The 11,172-nt window shown below is 40.5% G+C and overlaps 1 protein-coding gene across 1 annotated transcript; it reads left to right on the top strand.

The window, feature by feature from the left end:
• Positions 1–938: 938 nt before the first annotated feature.
• Positions 939–10,055, top strand: LOC102791942 (gap junction beta-7 protein-like). Its single transcript, XM_006807491.3, has 4 exons — positions 939–1,053; positions 6,400–6,607; positions 9,193–9,494; positions 9,577–10,055. Exons 2-4 carry the CDS (start codon positions 6,437–6,439, stop codon positions 9,908–9,910), a joined length of 807 nt encoding a protein of 268 aa, XP_006807554.2. The 5' UTR covers positions 939–1,053; positions 6,400–6,436; the 3' UTR covers positions 9,911–10,055.
• Positions 10,056–11,172: the final 1,117 nt, after the last annotated feature.

Here is an 11,172-nt window from a genome sequence, read left to right as displayed (position 1 = left end):
CTGATTACAGAGGCAGACAGAAAATGCAAACTGTTTTTATGTTTTTGTCTTCTATTAAGCACACTGAGTTTGCATGTAATGCAATGTGCTATAGGAATGAAATTACAAATGCCAGTGTCACACCAGAAATTTAAGGAGCTTGGAAAGAAAAGCGTTAAGTTTCTTGAAGACATTTCACCTCTCATCCGAGAAGCTTCGTCAGTCCTAAGAGTAATTGGTGAAGAGTCTCATATTGAAGCCCTGTGAGAGAGTCTTTCCACCAATTCAAGAAACTTAAAGAAGTCCAGACGCTTTTCTTTCCAAGCTAAGATTAAAATGACCTGGATGACTGAGAACCTTCACAGACAGAAAGTTAACATTTATTATGGAAAACCACACTGGAGGATGAGATGGGCAAAAACAGGCTTTTCCTGTACTGTAAACTGTTTTGATTAGCCACCTATCGCACATGGTTACACAAACTTGAAAGGTTTATCCAGATCAAAGATCCAGGCTGTCAGCGCACATTTCTGTTAATCTACAGTGTGTCACGATCATTAAACAGGTTGAGATAAACTGCTGCAATCTGCTCTCAACCCTGTTTGATATACTATGATTCTGCTGAGCTGTTTGCCATCTGAGGATATTTGCATTAGTTTCCACAAGCTGTCCGCAGTCAGGGTGTGGCGTTTTCTCTAGTTACTCTCTTCAACCCCCAAACACACACACAAACACACACAAACACCAGGCTTTCTGTTTGACATAGCTGGATGTTCTGTCTTCCTTCTCAATGAAGAATTTGTGTCTGTTGCTTTACTTATTTATAACGTGTTAGGTTACATGTTTTCTAGGGAGTGGAGTCTACACAGCCGATGTTCATGTGTGTGTCTGTCCTTCATGACGTCGCAGCTGCTGAATCTGGTTTGGCAGGCGTTCTGAGGAAAGAATGAGTAGACACAGGCAGCAGGGGAGAGAAAGGGAGCTGAAAAGCTGAAAGTAGCTTTTCCCTTCAGTGCTTCGTCTTCGCCTGCTGGTGTCGGCACACGGGGTGTTTAAGTGGCGTTTCACTTCCAAGTAAGTTCCTTTCTCTGTTTGGTTTTCAATAATTTTACTGTATCCTAAAGTCAGGAGTGAGCAGTAAACATGGAAACTGTATGCAGGAGTCTGTCATTTTCCCCCAGGGCCAAGCTAAAGCATGTTTTTGTTCTTTTTAAAAGTAATGCAAAAGGTGAACACGAGTTGTTTTATGCTAGAAAAATAGGGAAACTCATTTAAAATAATAACCAGCTATGGAACAAACATTTCCTTGTTATGACTAAGTGTTAGAATATGAGGGAAAAAAACGGTGGTCAACTCTAGGTTCATCAAAAAGACCGAGGCGTGGTGGAGCGGGGTTCACATTACAGTAAAAACTTTCCATGTAGCGATGATACATAAAGTTTCTATTAAAGTGCCTCCTTTATGTCTTTTAGGTTTTCTCTTTGCTTTAGTCTCTTACATGACTGTAACCAAATATATGTCTATGGTACAAAACACTGCTGAGGATCCTGGGATGGCTCGTTTGTATTTCTTTTGGTTCTTTCCTGCATCACTGACAAACTGTCAGAATGAACGCCACCAATGATCAGCTGCTTCTCTGTCCAATACTGTTAAACTGAACTGTACAAGCTATGAGGAAAGCACGTCCACAGTGGCATTAGTAGAAACCACTACTGATTGCTTTTATTAAACGATAATTGTCCAGCAAAAATTGGGAAATCCCTTTAAGTTTAGTCTTAGCACAGAGCGCGGCTAACATTACAGGCTGTTTGCTTCTGTCCTCCTCTGTGCTCATATAAACTTACAGCTGAAATCCCATCAAAGCTGTTCTCCTGTTGTCCAACAGCACAACAGGTCCGAAAAAGCTTTCAAACCTTTCTTCACTTCCGCACAGCTAAAATACTGATAACAGTGATTTTGTATAACAAAAATATTTGTACAATTTTTAAATACAATTTTTTTTTTTTACAATTGTAAAATAAATTGTGTCATTTTAGCTACAATTAAATGTGAAATGATCCTTTTGGAGAAAAAAGAAGCAACAGAATTTTATAAAAAGTTAAAAAAGTTTTCACTCTGGGAATGAAATTCGGCTACTCTACATGTCGTAAACCTACTGGACCCCCAAAAAGTCAGAGCAATGGTTCAGCTAATAATGGCTGTGTTGGTCTTACGTAGAGCCTGTGGACAGCTTTGCGGATTGTCACCTACATGTTATAACTGATTAATGTCACCAGGGGGCAGCGTCACAAACAGCTGCACGTCGGCTGCTCTCTTATGTTGTGGTTGATCGGTCAGCTAACTGTGCAGACCACAGAAATAATAACATACAAGTAGCTCAAGTGGAAACTTTCCACTGAAGAACTGTCTGTGCTTTTCGTGCTGTTTTTCCCACCATTTCCTGTTTCTGTCCACTTTGCTGCTCTCAACATCTGCATTCCCTGCATTCCCACGCATGCCACTCCCATCCACCAGGAGTAAACCGTTGGTGTCAAAGTGGCTGAACTGGAAGTTTTGGTGAAGGTGTCTTAGTGGCATTTTACCTGTCAAAGGTTTGATTGTAAGCAATGTTGAGCATCCAAAATAATGGCCATACCTGAGTTCATGGTCTCAGTTGGGTCACCGTTTTGCTTGTCAGAGGTCGACCGTAACATACACTCCCAATGACAATACGATCTACACATGCATTGTATTATCGACCTTTTTGTTGCTTAGTTTGAATCTTAAAAGACTTTTTGCCTGTTTCTACAAAGATTTAACAGTTTCTTTCTCTTTTTTAAAACAATATTTAATTTGTCTTAAAAAAAAAAAAAAAAAAGGAAATTCATCCTGGAATACTGCCTTCAATTCAAAAATACTGACCCCAACATAAACATAAAATGAGCCTATAAATGAACCTTATAGAGACAATTTAACATTGACAGTTATTTAAAAGGGAAAGAAGCATTAAATAATAATTCCCTGAATCTTTGTATTTCTACATAATTGTCCTTTATTTTCCAGTTTTTCCTTTTTTTTCGTTCTGAGGGTCAAAGCAGCTATCCAAGCCACATGCTGATTGAAGGCACAGTCTCTGAACAATAAGCCCCCCTGCTGAAACCTACAGTATGTTATTTAGCCTGTGCAGCAGGAGTTAATCTGGAGTTTAAAGTGTTAACAGAGAAAACTCCTCCAAACTGAGCCAATGCTCTTTCGTAAATTCCAAATATTTAAGTCTTTTCTAAACACTGACTGACCTTCTACTGCGCCAGAAACCACAGAGGCCTGTGCGTGTTACAGAAACCATATGGATTTTATTTCCTTCTTTCTTCCACTGTTGTAGAGGGGAGTCTACAACAGTCTAAACGACTGCAGTACTTTGAAAGTTCATCCTTTTCTCTTTGAAAGAATACACCCACACCTTCCATTTAAGCTTCTTCTTCTATATTTCTGCATTTAACATTTGCCTGAAGCACATAAAAATCTAAGCAGAAATGTAGCAAAAGGCATCAAAAGCATGTTTTTGTCTTTGCAAGCTTTGGAAACTCTGAGAGTTCAGAAAACTTCACTTTGATTGCACACACTGCACAGTGTTGAGAAACCATAGCCTCGTAGATAAGCTGGGGTGCATGTCATTAGGGTGTTCACTGATAAATGTCATTCAGCAGCAGCAAACATGCAGACAGTCGATACTGACAGATAACCTGTGAGCACATAGGATCCAAGAGCACAGTGTTCATAAAAGACTCTCTAGGTGTTAAAATCACACAGACATACAGTCATGTTGTGCTCAGATTATATGTGTACATATTTAAGAAACACATTTACAGCTTCATATTTCTATTCATGGACCGTAGTAGAGTAACTTTGGAGGAGTCATTGCTCAAAATAAGTCTTATTCGGCTTATCCCAAGCCTTAAGGCAGCCTCTGAATTTATCCTCTATCTGAAACAAGCCATTTCATCTGCCTTTAAGGTTTTAATGCCAGAGCAGTGTGTCTGTGCTGATTGCATTGGGTATATCCACTGCCACCGACATCATACAGAGTCAAACTGAGAAGAGCGTGAGTCTTTTTCTAATATGAGAAGCTCAAATGTCTATAATAAAAAGCATTAGCACAATAACTCTAATAAAATTCAAGATTTTCACAAGCTTCCCTGCACATTTGTGTGTGATGCTTGGTTTTGTCCTTAAGAAAGATGTAATAATCCATTTTGCAAGAAAGAAATGTGTTGGTTGCATTTCAGGAGGTAGAGCAGGTCAAAGATTTACTGGATGGTTAGTGGTTTGATCCCTCGCTCCTCCAGTCTGCATGCAAAACGTCCTTGGGCAAGATACAAACCCCAAGTCGCTCTCCAATGCATCGATTGGAATTTGAATGTGTGTGAATGTTACCTAGAAAGCAAAAATAATGCTTTTGTGAATGAGGCATGTTATATAAATCACTTTGAGTGCTCCATTTACATTTTGTAAGGTAAACAAGTGGTTAGATGCTCTAACCAGCCCAAAAACATTGCTGAAGGACATGTGACCATATTGCTTTAACACTTGCTTCATTAGCAAGCTGCTTCTGTCAACTGCATGCATTCAGAATCACACACTTGTTCTAATACTAGAACTAGAGCTGGGCGATATAAGATTTTTTCATATCACGATATGTTTTTTTTTTTATTTCTGGCGATAACGATATATATCACGATATAAGCCAAATAACTATATTTGTAGGATTTAAATGTGCCGTTGCTCACAAGAAAAATGTGAAATAATCAGCAGCTTGTTTTGATTTAAATATTTATTTCCCATGATAAGTTCAACAGTGTAGATGTACTTAAGGAACATGAGACTTCAGTTTCAGATAAATAAAGGCAAATATTGCAAACTACACAAAAGGCAGCTGCTAAAGCGTTTAAGTTTCAAAATAGAACAAACGAAACAGACTAAATTGTCAATTCCACTTAGAAACAAAATATTAATTCTAAAAATAAATCTTAGTTTTACAGAAGAACAGACAAAATTGACCAACTTTTGTCAATATCAAATAAACTGAGAACTAAAAGGAAATTCTCGATCTCTCCTTGTTGTATAGCTGAGCTTTTCAAACAGTTTTAACAGTTACTTTAGTCTGACAAAAGCCGAATGACGAATTAGCGCTTCCAGTCAGAGATTGAGCATGCACCGCTTTATTGTATTTCCAGACTTGCTTTCGGCACAATTTAAGGTGCGCGCTACTCTGTTTTTTGTCAGACTTGAAATAGCCGAAATACCTTCACACTACGGAACTTCTTTGGCTCTTCCGGTCGACAATCTCTCCGGCGTTGGAACCATCATCTGTTTTCTCTTCGGTCACGCTCTCGGTTGATTTTTCTCTACCCGGGCGACACGGCGGCTGGCGGCTTCCTAAACAAATACACATGCGCGCCTTGGCACTTGTGCTGCACGTAACAAGTCACGTGACGTGACGCTGCGGCTGTGATTGGTTCGGCTCTGTGCTACTTAATTTGGATTGGCTGTTTTTTTTTTTTTTGAGAGGCCAAGAGAGACGAGGCCTATCGCAATAGTTTAACTTTTCTATCGAGAAAAAGTTATTTCGCAATACATATCGTTATCGTTCTATCGCCCAGCTCTAACTAGAACCAATAAAACTGGAGCACAGACTTGTCAGCTTCAAAAGGCACCAATATGACAAACGCCATTATGAGATAAAGAGCGTTAGCCACTTGTGCAGGCACCCATCTGTCAACCAAGGGAACCACGCCCACAATAATACATAACTTTAAGCCTTGTATACACTGTAAATGGGTGCGTTAAACAAAAGTATTTGTTATGAAAAGAAAAAAATGAGCTGGTCTTAAATGTGCTTGTTTCTGCTCTAAATTTGGGTTTTTAAACTAAGTCCACAGGGCCTGACTTGTTTCTGGGGCTGGTTTTTGGCACGTTTGTCCAGATTTAATGCTTCAATCTCAGAGGATGTCAGCTGTCACAGCTAATTTAAACTAACATAAAATTGTGGTGGTCACATTTTGTAGACAAATGTAAACAAACGGTAGATTTGTTTTATTCATCAGCTGTTCATTTTATGGCCCTTATTTCATCTTATTTTAACTGTTTACATTTTGTTACAGTTACTGAAGCATGCAGTTTCATTAGTGAGGATCCAGATAAGATAAGCCTAAATAATGATTTATTGGGCATTAAAGGGAATCAGCAGTTGTACTGTTGTGCAAACCTACAGTGTTTCTAAATGTGTACTCTCTACTGTTTGGCTGATACGAATGAATTCATGCAAGCCCAGACATGTATTTATGTGACCCACATTGCAGCTGATCCTTAACGATAGCAAGCTAGCAAGCTAGCAATCTAAATCTAAGGGAAGGTAACTTGTATTTTTGTTTTTCTTCACAGGGCATTTATCTCCAAAGCCAGTCCAGCAGCGACAGCGATGAACTGGTCAGGATTGGAGAATCTGCTGAGCGGAGTCAATAAGTACTCCACGTCGTTTGGGCGGATTTGGCTGTCCATGGTGTTCGTGTTCCGGGTGTTGGTGTTCGTGGTGGCAGCTCAGAGGGTGTGGGGTGACGAAAACAAAGACTTTGTGTGTAACACCCGACAGGTAAGGCTGTCACTAACTCCACCTTCCAATGTTTTTCAGTGACAGGGAGAAATAAGAGTTGTTGAGAATGTTACAGCACCGGTTCATAAGCCCTTCAGGGAAATCTGGTCCACTGACTTTCCACATTTACACTCAATATAGAGACGCTTTTAAAACTGGAAAGTTAACCTGCCCGAGTCACTTCAGAGGTGGTGATGGTGGTTGTGGTCTTGGTTTGAAAGAATCTGCTTTACAGTCCAAAGCATAGATAAATGAAAAGAAAATGGGCTGAAAAATAATGTCAGATGTCCTCAAAAGTTGAATTTGTGTTGGTTAATGATGCAGAAACTATCACCAACCAGCGGTTGATTAAAGAAAAAGATTCAGGTACCAAATGACTCACACATACAGTGCCTTTGGATGGTCTAATTGGGTCGTTTTGGATTATAATAAAGCCTCAGTGAAGAAATTTAACTGAAAACAAAGATGTTAGCTCAGAACAGCTTCACTCCTCCTCAGGTTTGATTCACCAAGTCTTCCACGTACAAGGTTGTTTCCCACCCACATAAACATCGTGCCTGACAGTTACTTACCTGTCAAAGCATCCTGATGTTCAGCCAAAGCGTTTCTGAAACCAACGTAGCCAACACATCTCACATGTCTGTGAGTCATGGCCCCACCTTACCGTCATATGAGACGTTAAGGTCACAGAAATCGAGCTGTGACTGCATCGCTCTTAGCTGTTTCGTCTTCGGGACAAACATACGCTGACGTGCCCTTGCATATCGGGAGCACATCCAGGGTTAATTACCCCGTCGCCTGAATGGACTGAAGAAACCTTCCTCATTTTCAGACGGCCTCTCTGCTCTTCATCCAAGTTTAATGAAATGTAGAATATATTAAGCATCATCATAAATCTAATGAAGCCTCTATTTCACCTCTACACTGACCTTGTATTTGACCTTCTCGGTAGCAGGAAATCTGTAATCCTGCATATTTTTAAAAGGATACAAAATTTTATGTAAATATATTATCCCATAAGTTGAACTTTTAAGTCTTTCATAATGCTGTTAAAGCACTATGACTCAGTGAATGCAGCTAACTTTTGGTGCCCTATAATGTTAAGTAATTAAATATGTTTGGCTCTGGAGACATTCAAGTGATTTGAGTGATAACAAAGGTAACTGCAAAAGACGAAATTCCCTCTTAGACACAATATGTTGGCAGGCTGGGATCTGCATAAATTCAGTGCAGCTGTCTGATATAATGTTTCCGTCTTCTCTATACAGAACTTTTTATTCTAAATTTGAAATTGTTATATAATGAAGAACGCTGAAACTTTGTCATATGAACTAAAAGATGAAAAACTGCCCAGCAGTGACTTCGGTCTGTCAGTGCAGCTTTACCTCTGCGGTCTCGTGTTGTGAGCGCTCTGTTTTGCATGTAGTCTTTATGTCATTTGACTGTGTTGCTCTGTGTGTGATGTGCAGCACGACACAGTCGAACACTGCGATATCACATCGAGACAACACGGTCGAACCGAACATCAGGAAGACACTAACAAAGTGATCGTAAAAAGTTTCAGTCGACATGAACGGCGGTCGTGAACAAAACAAATGTAACTTCATAAATATGACTCACATCATTTTCATACTGTTAATCCATCTCGTGTGTTCCAAGAATCACCGGACGCCACTAATGTAGTGATTTGATCCTTCCCTGTCAGAGTACAGGTGCGCCGAAAAATGCCACCAATAGGACGGGTTTATGAACCTTCACCTCGAGGTCTGTTGATCCTTACTGTTCACACTAATGCACGAGCATCACAGCCACCGAACGTGACCACAAAACGATTATTGATGACTTTTCCACACATCATAAAGGCAAACCTTCCTTTGCTCACTGTTCCTATTAAAACAGGAGCAGTTTTGCAGCTTTTGTGCGCTGCGATTTATTTGTCTTCCATTTAATCGGTGGGATCTTCTCCTCTCACGATCGATACGGACCTACCCAGCATTTCCAATGCATGCTTTAAACCTCGACCGAATGTTAATTCAGTTGTGCACTTAAGTGAAAGCCTCTGCAGCCACTCGTTTATTTGAGCTTTTCCTTTAATTTGTCATGCATTTACCAAATTAGATTGTAAGACTGAATTAGTGTTGGTGTTACATTAAAAGCATATTGTGTACAGCATATTAGAATTATAGGATATCTTCTCAAATAAATAAAAGCAAGCAAAAAGTAAAGAAAAGCAAAATACTTCATGTCTCACTAACCTGGTTATTTTTGTATCTTTTGTCTTAACTTTGTTTTTGTTTTATATTTATGCCCTAAAAGCAGAAACTGGTTTCAAAGCATCGTCAGTTTTTAGCGTCGCATTAAAACCTTCTGCATCAGCTTCTCATTCTGACACCACAACAGTCCCTCTGTTTGCATTTATCATCATATGACATCTGCATTAGCTGTACTCTAAAATAAAAATACAGCCACTTTCTTTTCTCCAAGTCTCTCTTCAATGCAAAAATCCTTTGCTCTTGCTGATTTTCTGCATCTGAGACGTGAGACGAGCAACTTAAGCGAGTTACGACCCCGACTTTGTTTTGCAGCCCGGCTGTACCAACGTCTGCTACGACCACATCTTCCCCATCTCCCACATCCGCCTGTGGGCGCTGCAGCTCATCTTTGTCACCTGCCCGTCTCTGATGGTGATGGCTCACGTGAAACTCCGTGAAGGAAAGGACAAGAAATACGTCGAGCTGCACCAGGGCTCGCACCTCTACGCCAACCCTGGCAAGAAGAGAGGAGGCCTGTGGTGGACGTATCTGCTGAGTTTGATCTTCAAAGCTGGATTTGACTCAGCTTTTCTCTATATCCTGTTTCGGTTATATGATGGATACGACCTGCCCAGGTAACGCTGGTAACTTACTGTTATTAAAATGAACCAGAGTTGTTCTGAACTCGTTAAAACCTGCTGTACTCTTTTCTGTCAGGTTGTCCAAGTGTCAGCTGTCGCCGTGCCCCAACACCGTTGACTGCTTTATCAGCCGTCCGACGGAAAAAAAGATCTTCATGCTCTTCATGGTCATCTCCAGCGCGGTTTGCATCCTCATGTGTATCCTCGAAATGATTTACCTCATCAGCAAGCGCATCATGAAAATATTAAAGATCCGACGTGAGAACGAGAGGCTCGTCTTCGCTGAGCAGCACGAGCTCACTACCATTACTCCGTCCCGCTCTCAGTGCAGAAGCAGGAGAGATCCGACACTGACCGACAGCGAGCTGGAGCTAAGCAAGAGGAAGGATGCTAAAACTACAGTACTCTAGCATTCTGCACGCTGCAATCATGGCTCGCCAACAGGAACAGAAAATACTCAATAAGACTACTGAAACTGATCAAAAAGGGTTGTTCCTGTGGATTATGATCCTCTCATCCAGCTGCATATGAAACGTTCATGATGTCAGCTGGGTTAAAGAAATGGCACCTAGAGTTGCTGACCGGAAAACACTGCTGAAGAAGAGGACTGTCAGCGGTCCGACATCGCATTTTTTCACCGTTTATGTCACAAAGATGCGAGGACAAACATTCAGGTTATTCCGTATCGACAAGATAAATTAAATGGAATTTAATTTTAGGTTATTGATTTAAGAATCTGCAGCAAACGACGATTTAATTAAGTGTCTCACACCATTGTAAATATTGCAGATTACAACACTTGCTATCTAAACCTGCACTGTGTAGTTTAACATCTTTACACTGACAGAAAGGGGTGTTTGGCTGCTTCGGACACTTAAGATGTGTCACAGGATGTGAAATAAGTTTGAGATTCCTGCTTTACACTAAGATACAGCCCGGCTTGTTCTGGTCTGAGGTCTACGGTGCATTTAATGCACAGTTTTTGCAGTAAAACTGCAACCCTGACAAAGATCTAACAATTTTGTATACAATTTTAAAGATTAAAATAATATTCAATGAAATGTGTGTTAATTATAGACACGTCTATTCTTGTGCTTTAATAAGGCCACCGTAATGTCACGGGGCAGCCATGGAGGCAGGAGGTCTGTCCCCAGTTAAAAACATCAGGTGTGGTTTTTATTTCTGACTTTTCTGATACTTAAACAGGAAAATATGTCAAATGTAACCAAAGCTGTTGATTTACTGATCGATCTACACTCCCACCATCATCTATGGTCTCATCTATGCCCCAAAAATTAGATTGTGGATAAGGCGTCTGGTCTCATTAGACTAAAGTGCCAAGTAGGTGCTTTCTAAGTGAGGAGCATGAGATAAGATCTTGGGGCACACTGGTGAGATTAGAACAAGGGCAGGGACAGGATGGGCTCCTCTGGTTAGCTTGGAGCAGCAGATGGATGGATGGATTTTTTTCCTGTGCTTGCTCTTTATTATCAAATCTGGTGGTACCTAAATGGTAACAGATGGGTGTAAAAACTGTGCCTTGGGCCCTTTGACCTTCAGGCAAAAATGCCGGGCTGCGATATCCAAATTGTGGTCAGTGGTCCCCCTGCTGGACTCTACAGGTACTGCAGTTGAGTCCAAGAGTTAAGTTAAAGCCACAGAATTTGAAATA

The sequence above is a fragment of the Neolamprologus brichardi genome, chromosome 19 (assembly GCF_056152115.1).
Source record: "Neolamprologus brichardi isolate AB-2024 chromosome 19, ASM5615211v1, whole genome shotgun sequence".
NCBI classification, from domain to species: domain Eukaryota; kingdom Metazoa; phylum Chordata; class Actinopteri; order Cichliformes; family Cichlidae; genus Neolamprologus; species Neolamprologus brichardi.
Note: the sequence above shows the minus strand (reverse complement) of the source record. Positions and strands in the feature narration are given on the sequence as shown.